The sequence below is a fragment of the Plecotus auritus genome (genome assembly GCF_963455305.1).
Source record: "Plecotus auritus genome assembly, chromosome: 3".
Classification (NCBI taxonomy): Eukaryota; Metazoa; Chordata; class Mammalia; order Chiroptera; family Vespertilionidae; genus Plecotus; species Plecotus auritus.
This window is the reverse complement of record NC_137772.1, coordinates 99,590,414-99,609,409: the sequence shown is the minus strand read 5'-3', so window position 1 is coordinate 99,609,409 and position 18,996 is coordinate 99,590,414. Positions and strand designations below refer to the sequence as shown.

General features: G+C 41.9%; 1 protein-coding gene across 1 annotated transcript in view; it reads right to left on the bottom strand.

The window, feature by feature from the left end:
• SUCLA2 (succinate-CoA ligase ADP-forming subunit beta) overlaps nucleotides 1-18,996 on the bottom strand; it is an 86,538-nt gene that overhangs the window by 9,487 nt on the left and 58,055 nt on the right. Inside the window, exons 7-9 of the mRNA XM_080661307.1 lie at nucleotides 7,586-7,747; nucleotides 7,348-7,490; nucleotides 1,651-1,771 (exon numbers count right to left, since the gene is read on the bottom strand). Of these exons, the coding sequence (XP_080517433.1) occupies nucleotides 1,651-1,771; nucleotides 7,348-7,490; nucleotides 7,586-7,747 (426 nt within the window). The remainder of the gene's footprint in view (nucleotides 1-1,650; nucleotides 1,772-7,347; nucleotides 7,491-7,585; nucleotides 7,748-18,996) is intronic.

Below are 18,996 nucleotides of genomic sequence, written 5' to 3'. Positions count from 1 at the left end.
ATGGAGAGAAATCAGCGTGGAAACTTTGTGAAACCTAAACTGCAAGGAGTTGTGACTTGGGTGAAGAATTCATGGGAGAAAATCACTGACAGTTGCATTGCAAATGCACTGCGAGCAGGCTATCTTGACAAGAAGTACTCATTTAAAGACAGTGCTGTTGCTAAACATGAGAGATTTGGTCCACTGATTCTGAAAGAAATGGAGTCACAAGAAATTCACCAGGAAATTCAGGAATTGGATTGTTATGATGATGTTCCAGAAGATGATGACATGATTGTCATTGAATAAATGAGTAAATTCTTGATACTGTAGGATTCACAGTTTGTCTGGTTTGTGTTGACAACTACCGTACTACCGTACCGTATACAGGTAATAAATTTCCTTTATTTTCATTTAACAATAAATGTGTACCGTATTCTTCTTCATGGAAAAATAAGACATCCCCTGAAAATAAGACCTAGCGTGTCTTTGGGGGCAAAAATTAATATAAGACACTGTCTTATTTTCGGGGAAACACGGTATCATTTCACTCTTATTCCAATCCTAGAGGTTTTCCTGCTTTGCCTTCTCCTGCCTCCCTAATCTATCAGCAATGGATTTCACAATAACCCACTTACATCAATCACCTCCTTTATTGTAATGTATAAAATAAGGTGCAAAACTGCTATTCTCCTGAGCATTAACTCAATCCATTGAGATTCTGCTTCCCAGCATTTGTTGACAGTTTGGCTCAAATAAACTCACAAAAATTCTTCACAGGTTTGAATGTTTCTTATATTAACCCTTTCATTTAAAAGATACAGCTATTTGATAACTATATTTTAAAATAATTTTAAACTCCTTGGAATTGTGGTAGACAGTTAGACAGACATGAGCAGAGCAAGGAAGATGGGCCAGGTACAGAAGGTCACCAGGAAGGAAAGCCCCAGGTGTAAAGGACAATTGTAAGGTGGGACCTCACCCCCAGAGGAACCTTTCCTCCCTTAGCATATCAATGGTCATGCAGTTTGGACACACTGACCTTTCCTCCCTAGATAATATCCAGGCCTCAGTTGTATTTCAGCTCCAAGCCCAGAAAAGCAGCAAAACCAGACAAGCTGATCTCAGGACCAGCTGCATTGGATAATGACCCCTGCCCTGGCACCAACCAATCAATCAGTGGCGACCCCAACCCTGAAAGAACACACCTGGAAAAGTGCTAAATATTCATTAAGATCTTCCCCTGGGACCTCCCCTAAAATCGACACCCTTAAAACCCTTAAGACAGAGGACCCAGAGCGCTCTCCCTCCCAGGAGCATGCCTGCACCTTTCCCTTCTCCCTCACCCAAGCACCTTCCCATTTGCTTCCCCACTTCCAAGCTCCAAGGGCCCTTCCTTAATTTACCTCTATAACTCATTTCCTCAGCTCATTTCTTCTAAAAATATTACTTCTATCTCTGTGATTTTATAACTAAATGTTCTCTTATAGCTTGAGTTTTGGCTCTGAATTCTTCCCCAGCCAGAACTCAAGTATGGAGGTTGCTGCACTCAGGTCTGGTCCGACCCGACCGGTCTGTCACCTGGTGCCATTCCCACCGCCTACAGCAGAATCATGAACTTTTAAGCAATTAGGGTTCATAAAACAATTGCAAGATATCTGTTACACTCACCTTGTAACCGTACCACAATAGGTATTTTAATTTCCAAATCCTTTACGGCCATGACTATACCCTGTGCAATAACATCACACCTCATGATTCCTCCAAAAATGTTGACCAGAATAGCCAGTACCTGTGAACAGAATGTTTTCGGTCGATTAAAATTTTAAAGAAATGAGTATGTGTCCTTCCTTCCCAAGAAAATATTAGTATGTATACCTTATGATGAAATTTAATTCCATGGAACCATTTTCAGACAAAACGGCCATCACTGAAGTCTGTGCAGTCCACCACACACCAGAACTTAATTTCCCCTCTTCGGGTAATTCCAACACCTGGCTCATATTCTCTTCTCTTCTGTCTCATATGAATAAGACCTGATTCCTTTACTTGCTTCCTATTAAACATAGCCATTCACCAACATGATATCCCAGATCATGCTGTAAGACGTCACATACAAGAGCTCCAATTTATGTTCATTGACTATCATCTCTTCTTCACTTAGCCCCACCAATTCAACGAACTCTTTAACCAGGCCTTCAAAAATCACTGAATTTCTGTATACCCACTACTAGCTACGCATCATATCCACACCTCACGGTCTGTTTGGGTCAGTATTTTTTCATCATCACACCAATAATCTGAATCATTGTTGTTCTATCATTTATAAAAAATATTTTTCACTTTTAAAAAAATATTTGTATTGATTTCAGAGAGGGAGGGAGGGAAGGGGGGGGGAGGGGGAGAGAGGGAGGGGGAGGGAGAGAGAGAGAGAAACATCAATGATGAGAGAGAATCATTGATTGGCTGCCTCTTGCACACCGGAGATCCAGCCTGTAACTGGGAGGGGAATTTAACCATGACCTCCTGGTTCATAGGATTATGCTCAACCACTGAGCCACACTGGCCAGGCTACTTTTCATTTTTTAATGTACTTTACTCTGATGTAATTCATTCACCTACACCAGAGTTTCTCAGCCAGTGCAATATAAATAACTTATAGACACCAAAATATTGTTCCCCTCAACCCTTAGGAAGCTAGGAAGGTTCTAGGACAGCTGTCACCTCTGGGCTAGTGGCCTCTGACCACAAGCAACCTTCTCCATCTACCTTCTAGGCCCCACTGAAATACGTTCTGTGAATGCCATGACATGAAAAAGGTTGAGACACCCTGAGGTATACTACACATTCCTCATATTTACCACTATTATTTCTAGAAATTATAATGGACTAGAATTTATAGTGGACTCTGGCACCTTCTTAGCTCTCTTCCTCCCACCTCATTCTAGATAACTACATTATGCACCACAGGGCATCATCTAACACCCTAGCCTTAAAGTTACTGTTACCTCCAGTCCATTTCAATTAATTATTACCAAGGACAAACCCTTGACCAGAAAGAGAATCTCTACAATATCGAATGTGTAAATCCCACTTTCTGTACAGCCTCCTCTTTCACTACTAATTCCTTTTATCACTAACTCTATCAAACCCAATCTTTTCCTCTTAAAAGCCTCTGGTCCCTCAACCCCTTTCTAATCACTGGATGTATCAGCTCTCTACCAACATGACTTTCTTCACTATAGCAGGGGTGGGGAACCTTTTTTCTGCCAAGGGCCATTTGGATATTTATAACATCATTCGAGGGCCATACTAAATTAACTTAAAAATTAGCGTGCTATATTTGGTCAAACATTTAATTAACACACCCCTTATACCTTAGCAGGGCCAGACCAAACAATTTCGCAAGCCTTATACGGTCCTCGGGCCAGACATTCCCCACCCCTGCTAGAGAGCCTGGAACCTATGGCTGAGCAATTCAATGATAATGCCATGTGCATGCCCAATTCTCTCATACAAAGTCTACCTCTGCCACCCCAATTCAATTAATGCATTCTTGGATGTTTCTATCCTATTAACTTATCCATTCCAACTTTAAAGGAAAGCAAAACAGCAAAAAACCATCCTGTAACATAGCATAAATCAAAGAGCAGTATAATAATGTTTCATCAGCAATTCTTTCCTTAATAATCTGTTTCTTCCCTTTCACTCTTCATGAGCCTCCTTTCTCCAATACACATCTCCATGCAGCTAGATACAGCTCATCTTCTTAGTCTCCCATGCAAGCAAACATATACCACACAGTTCTCTTCAACCCTACTTCCATTCAACTGCTAGCACTATGTCCTTCTGTGCCTTCATAAAAAAGGCCCTGAAAAAGTATCTCAACTCAATCCATTACAGCCTGACGGGAAGCTGGTCCCCTCTCCTCTACTATTCTTACTAAGGTTCCTAATAATTTTGTTTAGTACTTACTGTACTTGATTGCTCCTACAACATTTGACACTGTTGCCCATCCACTTAATTCTCAAAACTCTTCATCCAGGCCTTTAATGTCACCACTCTCACCTGATCTGCAACTATCTCTGTCAGTTTGTTCTCTTTCTCTTATTATTCTACTAGGGGCCCAGTGCACGAATTCATGCACCTTGAAAGAAACTGTGGGCCACGAGGCTGCAGTGAGCACAGGGGCAAGTTTCGGCCCATCCACCACACCCTCACCCGGCCCCTGCTGCTGCAGCCCCAGGTCCCCTCTCTGCCGGCAGCCCTGCTCCCATTGCCCCCACTCCCATGTGCTGACAGCACCAGCCCCACTCGCACCCGCTGATGGTGCAGAGCGATTGGGGCCAGTGTCAGCAGCGGGTGTGAGTGGGACCGGCGCCATCAGTGGATGCGAGTGGCAACTGCTGCCCCGATTGCCCCTCAGGAGCAGGGGGAGGTGGAGAAGCCCTCAGAGGTGATCGGGGCTGGCAGCTGCCACTCGCACCTGCTAATGGCACCGAGCAATAGGGGCTGGCACCGGGTGCCAGCAGCAGGTGCGAGCACCGGGCGGGACTGCGGCACATGGGAACAAATAATTTTCAGTAACCACCAGAGGCTCGCCACGATGACAGCGACCAGCACCCCGCCTTGGTCTGGTGCCCCCGCTGACCTGCTCCACCATCCCGCTGCGGCCGGCACCCGCCATGTTCCACACGCACCCTCGGTGGTCAGCACACGTCATAGCGACCGGTTGTTCCGCCGTTCAGTTTATTTGCATATTAGGGTTTTATATATATAGATTTTATCTCTCCTGCTTTATTCAATCCTTCAACACGGAGGAGAGGGGTAGGTGAAGAGCTAGGTTCCATTCTTGGTTTCCTCATCTCACTCATTTGAGTCATCTCACCAACTCCTAACACTTCAACTTTTCTCAATATACTGAGGACTCTCAAATATATATCTAACCATTAGAGAAAATACATCTTTATAACCATCAACTAGAAATAGTCCCCACAGTGCAAAATTAACACATTCAGAAATACATATTTCTCCATTTTGCCTCTGATGGCACAAAGGGCATCATCACCACCCGATGATTCTCTCCAGCCAAAAGTCCACCAACCCCTGGTTGGTTAATCTAACTAAGCTCTCTCCATGCCACCCCCCCCCCCCCCAGCTACCCAAAAAAGAAGAGAAATAAATTTAATGATTATATCTCAGAAATGCCTCTAAATATATTTGCTTTATTCTTACTGACACTACCTTTGCCAGGACCTCTTTGTCTTTTTTATCAATGAGGATAACAACCAAATTGATCTATCTTACCAGTGCCTCTGCACTCTACATTTCACACTCTACTAGCAAAGTTACCCTTTTTTAGAAAATAAAAAGGTAAGGAATACACACACACACACACACACACACACACACATATGCATGCTGGAGTAGAGGGGTTAAATTCCAAACTCCTTAACTATAGGTACAGGGGTTTTCACAATATGGACTTAACATTACGTCTTATCATTCATCCCCCCAAAATGCTATTCTTATACATAAGCATCTTATTCCATGAACATAGTGGCTGTCTCTAAACTCCATGCCTTTAAATAACTTACTCAATTCTCGAGATAGCTCAAGGTATCATCCATTCAGTGAACACCATTGTGATTCTCCCAGTTATTGTCTTGTATTCTTCCACAACACTGCATTCAGTATCACCCCAGCCAGACTATAAATGCCTTCAGGGAAGGGACCATGTATTCCCAAATCCAAGCACAGTGTCCACAGAGATATTAATATGTATACAGCTACTTCAATGCTATCCACATTGTCTCCCTGGGCTACGGGCCTGTTTCCAACTCCAGTGCTCTTAATGTCAGTCCCTAACACTGGAATTCTTCATATGCATTTATCCATTCTTATACCTAGGCCCTAAAAGCCACGCTTAAAAATATAACAAAAATTCCAGTTCACCTTCAAAAGGACTCAACAGTTAGATAATTACCTAATACTCCACTTTTAGAGTTTATGCCAAAAGAAGCTATACAAATATAGTTCCAATAAAATTTGTTTACTTTTTAAAAAATATTATTCAATAAGGAGAAGCAGTTTGTGTCTCATTTTAGTTTAATTCTTTTTATAAAACTGAAGATGGCAAATAAGTCTATAAGCTCAAAGTGAAAAAGCAGTAAAATAATTTTTCAAACAATTCTAGAGTCTAACACAACAAAAATGTACACGGTCAACATCATCAATAAGTATTTATTAATGACCTATACATGTACTGTGCATTATGCCAACCACTGCCAGAGGCAACAATAAGTAAGATATGATCCCTATCAATGAGGAATTCTCAGTCTTAATTCAGTAAGACTAGTTCCAGGGAGGCCATTATCTTATTTTTCCATAAGCCTTAAAACCCACATTGGCCACATAGTAGCTATACTGCTTAAAAAATATCTGGTGACTTATAATATGTCTTTTGGATAATGATGCTTCACATCCCTTGTATACTGATAATAATCACTTATAAATTCATAAGTCTACATTAAGGCATATCTGCATATGACAGATATGCAAACATTAAAATAGCTGTTTTAGAAGAGTACCTTAGTAAACGCAAAAAGTACTCATGTCAGCAAAAATAAAAGACTCAAAATATGTACATTAAAAGACATATACATGAATGGCTGAACTATGTAAATTATCTATAATAATAAAAGGGTAATGTGCTAATTAGACTGGATGTCTTCCGGATGTCATTCCAGACTTCCTTCCTGACAAAGCCAGGGCCGGAGGGAAGCCAGCCTGGGTCCTGGGTGCCTGTGGGCGACTGGAGGGGGGAAGCAGCCCGGGTCCCGAGTGCCAGACGGAAGCCGGTGCCGGCAGCCGGGGGAAGGAAGGCCTACTCTTGCACAAATTTTCGTGCATCGGGCCTCTAGTATCTTAATAAGCAGTATGTGTGAGTGTGTGTATGTGAAATCATTAAAAAGTCTTAAAGAAAACAGATCAAATCAATAGCAACAAAAGTTATCTCTGGATAAAATTTAAGAATATTTTTTTATTTTCATCTTTTTAACTTTACAGACTTATCAGATTTTTGGGCTTCTGTGGTCAACTAACATCTTCATAATATTTTCCATAGTCATGTGCTCCCATATCAAAACACTACTATTTAAAATATTATCTAACATAATCTAGCATTTCTTCATCTTGTTTTCTAAATCAAAATGGGAAATTTTATCTTTTTCTGTAATTGTTATTGCATTGTTTTCAAATAATGGAAGACTTTAAAATTTTAATGCTCAATAGTGCAACAATCACATTTGCTAATTAATCAAGTTACTTCTCACCATTCATATTCTAAAACATAAGCCCTGCCCTTACCTTTTTATCTGAAGTGATAAGCTTAAACGCTTCTGTTACTTGATGGACTGTGGCACCACCACCAACATCAAGAAAGTTGGCTGGAGTCCCTCCATGAAGTTTTATTATATCCATTGTAGCCATAGCCAAACCAGCACCGTTTACTATCAAGAGAGGAAAATGATTTGTATAAGCAACAAACACAAAGAAAATAAATTAAGCTTAGCCAATCCAACTCTTACATAAAAACACATGGTACCTAGACAGCCTATATTCCCATCTAGGCCAATGTAGTTGATATCTGCCTTAGCTGCATCTTTGTCCCTTTCATCTTCCTGAGTCCAGTCCTGCAGATCAAAGATTTTCTTCTGGCGATAAGCTGAATTAGAATCAAAATTGATCTTCGCATCCATACACAGCACTTTGAAGAAAAAAAAAAAGAAAAGAAAATGACCTTAATTTCAAGATAGATGCAACAAACTATTCAATAATCAAACATTCTTCATTTTAGGGGAAAAACACATTTTGTTACTTTATTGAAAGTATTTCAATTTATGTTCACAATTAATTCAAACTGTTTCTTGAAAAAGAGAATTTGGGAATTGAAACTGAAGTGCTACCTGTTACTGGTTCTAAATCTCTCCTAGGCAACAGATAAAGAAGTGGGGAGGGGAAATCCCTGAAAAACATTTAAATATTTTTAAAATTATTGATGCTCCTAGCTAAACCCTTCACTTGGGCCCTCAATTCCATTCCCTCTCACCCACTCAATGACATTGTTCCAGCAATTCTGTTTTTCCTACATTATAAATCCTCCCCTTTTCTATTGGCTAAATCAAACTGACTTGCAAAAAAAAATGCAGTTCTTTCCTCCAACTAATAAAAAGTATTTTAACCATTATATCCCCCTTACTCTTCTCTTTCTATACAGCAAAACTCATGAAGAAAGTTGTCTGTTTAAACCAGGGATCAGGAAACTGGCCAAGGGCCAGATTCAGCCTACGCCTATTTTTTTATGTCCTGTAAACTAATAATGGGTTTTACATTTTTAATAGGTTGGGAAGAATAAAGGGGAAAGAACAAAGGAAGAAGAACAAGAAGAAAAGCAGCAGCAACTGTGACCATATGTGCCCCACAAAGCCCAAAATTTTATTATCTCCCAACCCCTGTGATTAAATTCATTGTATCAAATTTTTCTTCTGCCTTCCTTTCTTTAATCCACTCTAATCAGTCTTTAAACCTCCAGTGCTCTACAAAAAGGCTCATATGAAGGTCACCTCTCAAACTTCATCTTTCAGTATTCTAACCCATTCTTTGCTCCAATCCAACTAATTATAACATCCTCCTTGCAGTTCCTGAACAACAGAAGCTGAAAACACTGAGCAGTTTTAGCTGCTGCCCAACACAAGAGACAATTTGGAGTTCAGCTAAGTTAACTACTAATATAAAAACAACAACATTCTTTCAGAGAAAGATAACGGAATTCAAAATCTCTACACTATAACTCCAAAAATATCCAATATACCATGAAAAATATTACATTTGTGAAGAAACAGGAAAATGTGACTAAGAGTAGAGAGAAAAAGCAATCAAGAGTACCCAATCCAAGATGACAGATTTGGAATTATCAGAGGGCTATGAAACATTTTAAAAATGTTTAAGGATTTAAAGGAAAGTATGATCATAATAAAGCATCAGATAAGTAATCTCAGCAGAAAATAAAACTGTAAAAATGAACCAATTAGAAAATCAAAAAAAGGTATTTGTTTTTAAATACCACAATATCTGAAATGAAAAATTTATGGGTGGGCTTAACAACAAATTGGAGATAGGTCAGATCCTGAAGTCATCCAATCTGAAAATGATTAAAAAACCCACTTCGCCCTAACCGGTTTGGCTCAGTGGATAGAGCGTCGGCCTGCGGACTGAAGGGTCCCGGGTTCGATTCCGGTCAAGGGCATGTACCTGGGTTGCGGGCACATGCCCAGTAGGGGGCGTGCAGGAGGCAGCTGATCGATGTCTCTCTCTCATCGATGTTTCTAACTCTCTATCCCTCTCTCTTCCTCTCTGTAAAAAATCAATAAAATATATTTTTTAAAAAAAAACCCACTTCAGTGACTTATTAGACAATATAAAGTCATCTAACAATATGTGAAATTAGAAGGAGACGGGGAGGAGAATGTAGCAGAAAAAAATATTTGAAGAGATAAAATATATATATATATATATACGTGTGTGTATGTGTGTGTGTGTGTGTGTGTGTGTGTGTATGTATATATATATATATATATATATATATATATATATATATATATATATATCAAGCCAGATTTCTATACCCAGTGAAAATATATTTAAAAATATAAAATTAAGATATTTTCAGACAAATGGAGGCAAAATTCATAACTAGCAGACCACATCAAGAGAAAATGCTAAAGGGAGTTCTTCAGGCTCAAGGAATAAAACATGTGGAATTAGAATCTACAGTAGTGGTCTCAATAAGGCAGTTTGTCCCACTGGGGACATGTGGCAATATCTAGGGGCATTTTTGGTTGTCACAACTAATGGTCACTAATTGGCATCTGAGTCTACAATGCACAGGACAGCCTTCTCCCACCCTTACCCTTCCAATCATATGGCCCAAAATGTCAATAGTGACGTTAAGAAACCATGGTCTACAGACAGGAAAATAATACCATAAGTATATGTCTATATGAGCAATGTTGGCTAAAAGAATTTCAAATATGGAAAGGGAAAGAACTAGAATGAATTTAGTGGTACTAGAGTGAAATTAGAGGTACCAGTATAAATTCAGAGATTTTAAAAGAGAGATAGGCATAGATAAAAAATATAGGTGTATTTTTATGTATGTAAACACACACTCTTTATCACGTTCTCTCCTTTTTTTAAAAAAATATATTTTTATTGATTTCAGAGAGAAAGGGAGAGGGAGAGAAATACCAATGATGAGAGAGAATCATTGATCAGCTGCCACCTGCATGCCCCCTACTGGGAATCAAGCCTGCAACCCGGACATGTGCCCTGACCGGGAATCAAACGGTGACCTCCTGGTACATAGGTTGACACTCAACCACTGAGCAACACCACCTGAGCTCTCTCTCTTTTCTTCTAGGCTCTGTGCACTGAAAAGGCTTGGGAAAAATAACACATTAGCAGCAACAAGCACAGATAGAATGCATATCTTGGTTTCTAATTACCACTTTCCATTAAAGGAACCAGGGTCCCTTGGTGCAAAAGCTAACTGCAGAATTGTAGGAAAGTAAAAGATAATAATCCTGGAATATCCTGTTGCACAAAAAGTAAAGAAGGGCTCAAAGAACACTTGTTTGATAAATTAATAGTGTTCAGCCTGTCCGGTTTGGCTCAGTGGATGGAGCATCAGCCTGTGGACTGAAAGGTCCTGGGTCCGATTCTGGTCAAGGGCACATGCCCGGGTTGCGGGCTCGGTCCCCAGTGGGGGGCATGTAGGAGGCAGCCTATCAATGATTCCCTCTCATCATTGATGTTTCTATCTCTCCTTCTCCCTTTCTCTCTGAAATCAATGAAAACATATTTTTAAAATAGTGTTCAAAGGGAAAACTTATGGTCATGTAAAACTGATACATTAATGTTCATAGTAGCTTTATTAGTAAGAGCAAAATATTGAAAACACCCAAAAGACCTTCAAAGGATGAGTGTCTGAATGAAATCTGGTACATCCAAACAATGGAATACAACTCAGCAATAAAATGGATGAACTACTGGTATATGCAAAAACATGGGCAGACTTCAAAGACCATTTGTCTAATAAAAAAGTGGTTCTCAAAATACTGCATAGAGTGTAATTCCATTTACATAACACTAGAGGCCCGGTGCACGAAATTAGTGCACGGGTGTGTGTGTGTGTGTGTGTGTGTGTGTGTGTGTCGGTGTGTGTGTCCCTCAGCCCAGCCTGCACCGTCACCAATCTGGGACCCCTCGAGGGATGTCCAAATGCCCGTTTAGGCCCGATCCCGGTAGGATTGGGCCTAAACGGGCAGTTGGACATCCTTCTCACAATCCAGGACTGCTGGCTCCCAACTGCTCGCCTGCCTGCCTTCCTGATTGCCCCTAACCACTTCTGCCTGCCAGCCTGATCACCCCCTAACCACTCCCCTGCCAGCCTGATTGATGCCTAACTGCTCCCCGGCCAGCCTGTTTGCCCCTAACTGCCCTCCCCTGCAGGCCTGGCCCCCCCCCCAACTGCCCTCCCCTGCAGGCCTGGTCACCCCTAACTGCCCTCCCCTGCAGGCCTGGTCACCCATAACTGCCCTCTCCTGCAGGCCTGGTCCCCCCCAACTGCCCTCCCCTGCTGGCCTGATCGCCCACAACTGCCCTCCCTTGCAGGCCTGGTCCCTCCCAACTGCCCTCTCCTGCTGGCCATCTTGTGGCGGCCATCTTGTGTCAACATGGGGGCAGTCATCTTGTGTGTTGGAGTGACAGTCAATTTGCATATTACTCTTTTATTAGATAGGATAGAGGCCTGGTGCACAGATGGGGGTCGGCTGGTTTGCCCTGAAGGGTGTCCCGGATCAGGGTGGGGGTTCCCTTGGGGCATGGGGCGGCCTGGGCGAGGGGCCTGTGGTGGTTTTCAGGCCAGCCACGCACCCCGGCGACCCAAGCGGAGGCCCTGGTATCTGGGATTTATTTATCTTCTATAATTGAAACTTTGTAGCCTTGAGCAGAGGCCAGGGCCGGCCAGGGCGGTGGGCAGCTTGACTTCCTCCATCGCTGGGGGCAACCCAAGCCTCCTGCTTGCTCCAGCTCCATGGCCACTGCCATATTTGTTGGGTTAATTTGCATACTCGCTCCTGACTGGTTGGTGGGTGTGGCTTGTGGATGTAGCGGAGGTATGGTCAATTTGCATGTTTGTTTTTTATTATATAGGATTTTCAAAATAACAAAATAATGGAAACAGACTAGTGGTTTCCAGGGCACAGGGCAGGGTAGGAAAGAATTGTGTGAAGGATGTGAATAAAAAGAACTACATGAGAAGTGGTAAATGAAACAGGTCTGTATCTTGACTGTGCTGGTGGTTACACAAATCTATGTGTGGGATAAAATTAAATGTATACATACACATATCTATATATCTATATATCTATATATCTATACATACACACACACACACACACACACACACACACACACACACACGGACACACAAATGAAGGTTTTTAAAAAACGGTGAAAAATGTCCCCTCTTGGGCTTGCAGGTGTACCTCCTGGAGCCCGCTGACCACCTGGTGGAATTCAAACACTGCGGGGCCAGGTGAGGGCACCCAAATAGGAGAAACAGACCAAAAGTTATGGGTTGCACCTGCTACAATGCCACACGCCCAGGCCTCTGTGGAAAGGTGGTGCAGTTTGAAAGGGGACAAATTGGGCCCTGGCATTTTCAAGATGTCTCTTTCATAGGATATGACATTTCTTTCTTTTTTTTATCCTCACCTGAGGATATTTTTCCATTGATTTCTAGAGAGCATGGAAGAGAGAGGGAAAGACAGAGAGAAACATCAATGTGAGAGGGACACTTCAATTGGTTGCCTCCTGCATGAGCCCTGACCTGGGCCCCGGCCAGGGAGGAGCCTGCAACCCAGGTACATGCCCTTGATCAGAACTGAACCTGGACCCTGCGGTTGGCAGGCTGAGGCTCTATCCACTGAGCCAAACCAGCGAGGGCAGGATATGGCATTCCCAGGGGTGGGCAAACTTTTTGACTCGAGGGCCACAATGGGTTCTTAAACTGGACCGTTTGTGTGAACTAATATAAATTCAAAGTAAAGGAGTGGAGGGGAGAGCAAGAGAACCCTCCGCTCTTTCAGCTCCGCGGGCCAGATAGAACAGCCGAATGGGCCGGATCCGGCCTGCGGGCCGTAGTTTGCCCACGGCTGCCTTAGACCCTCCAGCAGCGGACCTTCATTTTTTCCTCCAGGAGTGAGGTAGAAAAACCCTAGATCACCTTCTTGGATTGTTATTAGGCAAGTTACCAAGAACACTGCGAGTGGTGTTTGGGGAGCTTAGCCAATGAGCGGTCAGAAAAGGTGTTTCCTCTGCAGCTCACATGCAGAGGTGGGACTGCCGGTGAGGGCCTGCCCTCAGCCTCGAGCGGGCTCTCTCCCTCTCCCTCTTCCTCTCCTTCTCCCTCTCCCTCTCCCTCTCCCACCAGTCCACTCTCTCCAAAAAGCAGTGAAAGAATATCCTCTGGTGAGTATTAAAAGAGAAAACAAAACACAGAATAACAGGCCTCCTCCTTGGAGATGCTGAATATGTAGGCCTGAAAGAGAGAATTCTTGGCTCTGTGAAGATCCCTACACGAATTTTATTAACAATATTTGGAAAATTAGCCTAAGCCACGCCAATGATTCAAGTTCGTGCTTTCCTGTGTTTATTGTGTCAAAACAAAATTTTGCACGTGTTAAATACATAATTCTTATTCAAATACATAATAGCAGATGCAAAAGTTCTGTTTAACCCAGTGAAGGGACTGGCAGGATGATAATGCTGTTCAAAGGAGATGGCCAAAGATGAAAGCCTGAAGTAAAACTGCTAAATTAGATACAATCTGGCTAATGTCCTATAGGACAATAAAACCATCACCTTTTGAATTGGTGTGTCTTCTAGACAGAAATTAGTTACATCTTTAAAAGCATAAAAATTCTTTTCATCTTCTCACTTTGCTGATCATTATATGTAACTTTCCAGGGCTGTAAAATGTCTAAGTATATAGAACTTATTTAATTGTAAATAGTGTGTCAGAGTTATGTGTGTCATAGAAAAGGAAATGATCATTCTGTGGGCCTCTAATGCCCCAATTATACTGAAAGAACTTGCTGCCAACGTTTTACTCCGAGCCTGCACTTGGCCGTGGGTGGGCCCACCCTTTCCTCTCTGGGTCTGTGATCGGCCACAGAGGCTGAGGGCCGGCCCCCCTGTCTCTGTCCGTGTCTGCTCTGGCTCTGGGGGGCCTGTCCGTTTCCAGTCTGCCCCCCCCCCCCCCCCCCCCGTCTCTGTCTCCGTCTCCGTCTCCGCTCCAGGCCACACCTGTGCGCGCAACTTCCTCCTGTCAGGTCTTGACCCGTTATGGCGTCCTGGCCTAATTTGCATATTACCTCTTTATATATATAGATTATTTTGACCCATTTCAGAAACTTCTGAGGACAAAAATCCAAACTACATGCAGATGTCCCCAGAATATCCAAAAGGCCCATAGTTGGGAACAGGATGGCAGCCTCAAAGTCAGAGCAAGACTACCCAGACAGTTAAACTCTCATCCCTCAAAAGCTGCATGTCTACCTACCCTTGATAGGTCATAGGCTTGATGGTTAAGCTCAATGGGTCAAGAAAACACTAAGGAGTGTTAGTGAGATCAAATCTTCACCACTAGCCATGAGTCCCTAGGCAACCACTCAATCCCTTAGTAACACATATTCCTAACTTATAAAATAAGGATAGAAGTAGTATCTACCTCACTGAACTGTTACAAATATGAAATGAAGTAAAAGGGTTCATATCTGTAAAGTGCTTACAATAGTGCCTAACAAACATTATTTGTTACTAGAGGCCTGCTGCACGAAAATTCGTGCACTCAGGGGCGGGGGGTGTCCCTCAGCCTGGCCTGCGCCCTCTCACAGTCTGGGACCCCGGTTTAGGCCCACTCCTCGTGCAGGGAGAAGGCCTAAACCACAGTTGGACATCCTTAGTGCTGCAGAGGAGGCAGGTGAGGCTTCTGCCACCACCGCTGCACTCGCAGCCGTCAGCCTGGCCTGTGGCTGAGCTCCCCCATGGGAGCACACTGACCACCAGGGGCAGCTCCTGCATTGAGCGTCTGTCCCCTGGTGGTCAGTGCATGTCATAGCAACCGGTTGTTCTGCTGTTAGGGTCATTTTGCGTATAACCCTTTTATTATATAGGATGTTTTTGTTAAATAGAGGAAAAAAATTCAAAACTATGTATTATGAAATAAGAAACTGAAAATAAACTGAAACATGAGAGATAACCTGAAATGCAACAGAGACATTTTTTAAAAGACTAAGGAAAATAAATACAATAGAATTAAAATCTACAAGTGAATAAAATCAGCAAATAGTCTCTGTATACCACAAGTAAAAAGTAAGAAAAGCCCTAGCCGGTTTGACTCAATGGATAGAGCGTCAGCCTTTGGACCAAAGGGTCCCAGGTTTGATTCTGGTCAGGGGCATATGCCCGGGTTGTGGGCTCAATCCCCAGTGTGGGACATGCAGGAGGAAGCCAACCAATGATTCTCTCCCATCATTGAATTTTCAATATCTCTCCCCCTCTCCCTTCCTCTCTGAAATCAATAAAAAATATATTTTTAAAAAAGAAATACCTAGGAATAAATTTAACGAAGGAGGTGAAAGACCTCTTCTCTGAAATCTATAAAACACTGAGGAAAGAAACTGAAGAGGACACAAGTAAATGAAAGGATATACTGTTCTCATTGATAGAAAGGATTAACATTGTTAAAATGATCATAAAGCTCAAAGCAATTTACAAATTCAAGACAATTCCAATCAAAATACCAATGTCATTCTTCTTAGAATAGGAACAAATAATCCTAAAATTTATATGGAACTGCAAAAGACCTAGAATAGCCACAGCAATCTTGAGAAATAAGAACAAAGTTGGAGGTATCACACTCACTGATCTCAAACTATACTACAAAGCTGTCTTAATCTAACTGTATATTATTGGCACAAAAACAGACAAATAGATCAATGGAACAGAACGGAGAACTCAGAAATAGATCCTCACTTATATGGTTAAATAATCTATGACAAAGGAGGCAAAAACATATAATGGAATAACAATACTGTCTTTAACAAGTGGTGTTGGTAGAACTGGACAGATAACTGCAAAATAACAAAACTGGACCACTCTTTTACACCATATACAAAAATAAACTAAAAATGAGTTAAAGTCTAATAAGAAAGGCCTGAAAACAAAAAAATCTTAGAAGAAAATATAGAAAGTTAAACTATCTGACATCAGTCTGAATAATATCTTTCTGGACATGTCCCCTCAAATAATAGAAACAAAAGCACAAATAAACAAATGATACTACATCAAACTAAAAAGCTCTGCACAGTGAAAAAAACCTTCAATAAAACAAAAAGGCAAACCTATTGACTGGGAGAATCTATGTGCAAATGATATTAACCAAGAAGGCAGGGGGGGGAAACATCAGGCTCACAGGCCTTATCATTTGGTCTGGCCCTGATAAGGAATAAAGGGTGAGTTAATTAAATGTTTGACAAATAGAACAGACTAATTTTTAAGTTGATAATTTTGTATGGCCCTTGAATGATGTTATAAATATCCAAATGGCCCTTGGCAAAAAAAAGATTCCCCATCCCTGCAGGGTTGATATTCAAAATATATATATTTTTATTGATTTCAGAGAGGAAGGGAGAGGGAGAGAGAAATAGAAACATCAATGATGAGAGAATCATTAATCAGCTGCCTTCTGCACGCCCCCTATCAGGGATTGAGCCCACAACCTGGCATTTGCCCTTGACTGGAAACAAACCTGGGATCCTTCAGTCTGTAGGCTGCTCTATTCACTGAGCCAAACCGGCTAGGGCCAAAATTTATTTTTAAAAGTCACACAACTCAATAACAAAAGAAATAAACAACCCAATCGAAAAACGAACAGAAGACATGAAAAGACATTTCTCCAAAGAAGAGATATGGACGGCCAACAGACATATAAGATGCTCAACATCACTAATCATCAGGGATATGCAAATCAAAACCATAATCAGATATCACCTCACACCAGTCTATTACAATAGCTATTACAAAAAAGTACACAAATAGCATGCATTGGTGAGAATGTGGAGAAAAGAAAACCCTTGTACATAGTTTGGAGCTGAAAATTGCAGCTCCTATGACAAATAGTAAGAAGATTCCTCAAAAAACTAGAAATAGATACAGCATACATTCTAGCAATTCCACTTCTGGGTATTTATCCAAAGAAAATAAGAACACTAATTCAAAAACAGATAGGCATTCCTGTGTTCATTGCAGCATCCTATATAATAAAAGGCTACTATGCAGCCCTGACCGGTTTGGCTCAGTGGATAGAGCGTCAGCCTGCAGACTCAAGAGTCCCAGGTTCGATTCTGATCAAGGGCATGTACCTTGGTTGCGGGCACATACCCGGTGGGGAGTGTGCAGGAGGCAGCTGATCGATGTTTCTCTCTCATCGATGTTTCTAACTCTCTATCCCTCTCCCTTCCTCTCTGTAAAAAAAATCAATAAAATATATTAAAAAAAAAAAAAGGCTACTATGCAAATCAACTGAATGGCAGAACAACCGGTCACTATGATGTGCACTGACCACCAGGGGGCATATGCTCAATGCAGGAGCTGCCCCCTAATGGTCAGTGTGCTCCCACAGGGGGAGCACTGCTCAACCACAAGCCGGGCTCACAGATGGCGAGCGCAGCAGCGGTGATGGGAGCCTCTCCCACCTCCACGGCAACGCTAAGGATGTCTGACTGCTGGACATCCCCTGAGGGCTCCCAGACTGCGAGAGGGCACAGGCCAGGCCGAGGGGACACCCCCGCAAGTGCATGAATCTCGTGCACCAGGCCTCTAGTTATTTATAATAGCCAAGATATGGAAGCAACCTAGGTGTCCATCGATAGATGGATAAAGACACAGACACACACACACACACACACACACACACGAACACACTGGACAATGATGCGGCAATAAAAAGAATGAAACCTTGCCATTTGCAACCACATGGATAAATCTAAAGGATATTATGCTAAGTGAAATAAGTCAAGCAGAGAAAGACGAATACCATATGGATTCACTTATATGTGGAATCTGAAAAAAACAACAAAAACACAACCTTGTAAGTCTTATAAATTAAGACTTGTATAAATGGGAAAAACTGTATTTCTAGTTGGAAAAACTGACTATTACTAAGATATTAACCAACCCCCCATCCCCAATTTTACAATCCCAACAGGATTCCAGCATAATTTTTTTGAAACCTAACAAAAGGATTCTAAAGGTTGTCTAGCAATAGGCATTTTAACCTTCCCCCCCGCTTCTTTTTCTTAGTAATATGACATCCAAGTACCCAAATCAGAACCAAAGGTTTCAAGGAGTTTGTGAAGCTCTAGACTAAATGAAAAATAGTACCTGTGGCCCTGGCCGGGTGGCTCAATTAGGTGAACATCATCCCATGCACCAAGAGGTTGCTGGTTCGATTCCTGGTCAGGGCACATGCCTGAGGTGCACAGGCTTGATCCCCAGTAGAAGGCATGCAGGAGGCAGCCAATGTTTCTCTCTCCCATCAATGTTTCTCTCTCTCCCTCTCCCGCCCTCTCTCTAAAATAAATAAAAACATAGTGAAAAAAAAAAAAAAGAAAAATAGTACCTGTACACATGCTCCCATGGGAACACTAGAGCACTTTCCTTGGATGAAAGAACTTGTTTTCATTCAATTCTCACTGCATTCGTATTTTTTGTTGTTGTTTTTTAATTTTTAAAAAATATATTTTATTGATTTTTACAGAGAGGAAGGGAGACGGATAGAGAGCTAGAAACATCGATGAGAGAGAAACATCGATCAGCTGCCTCCTGCAC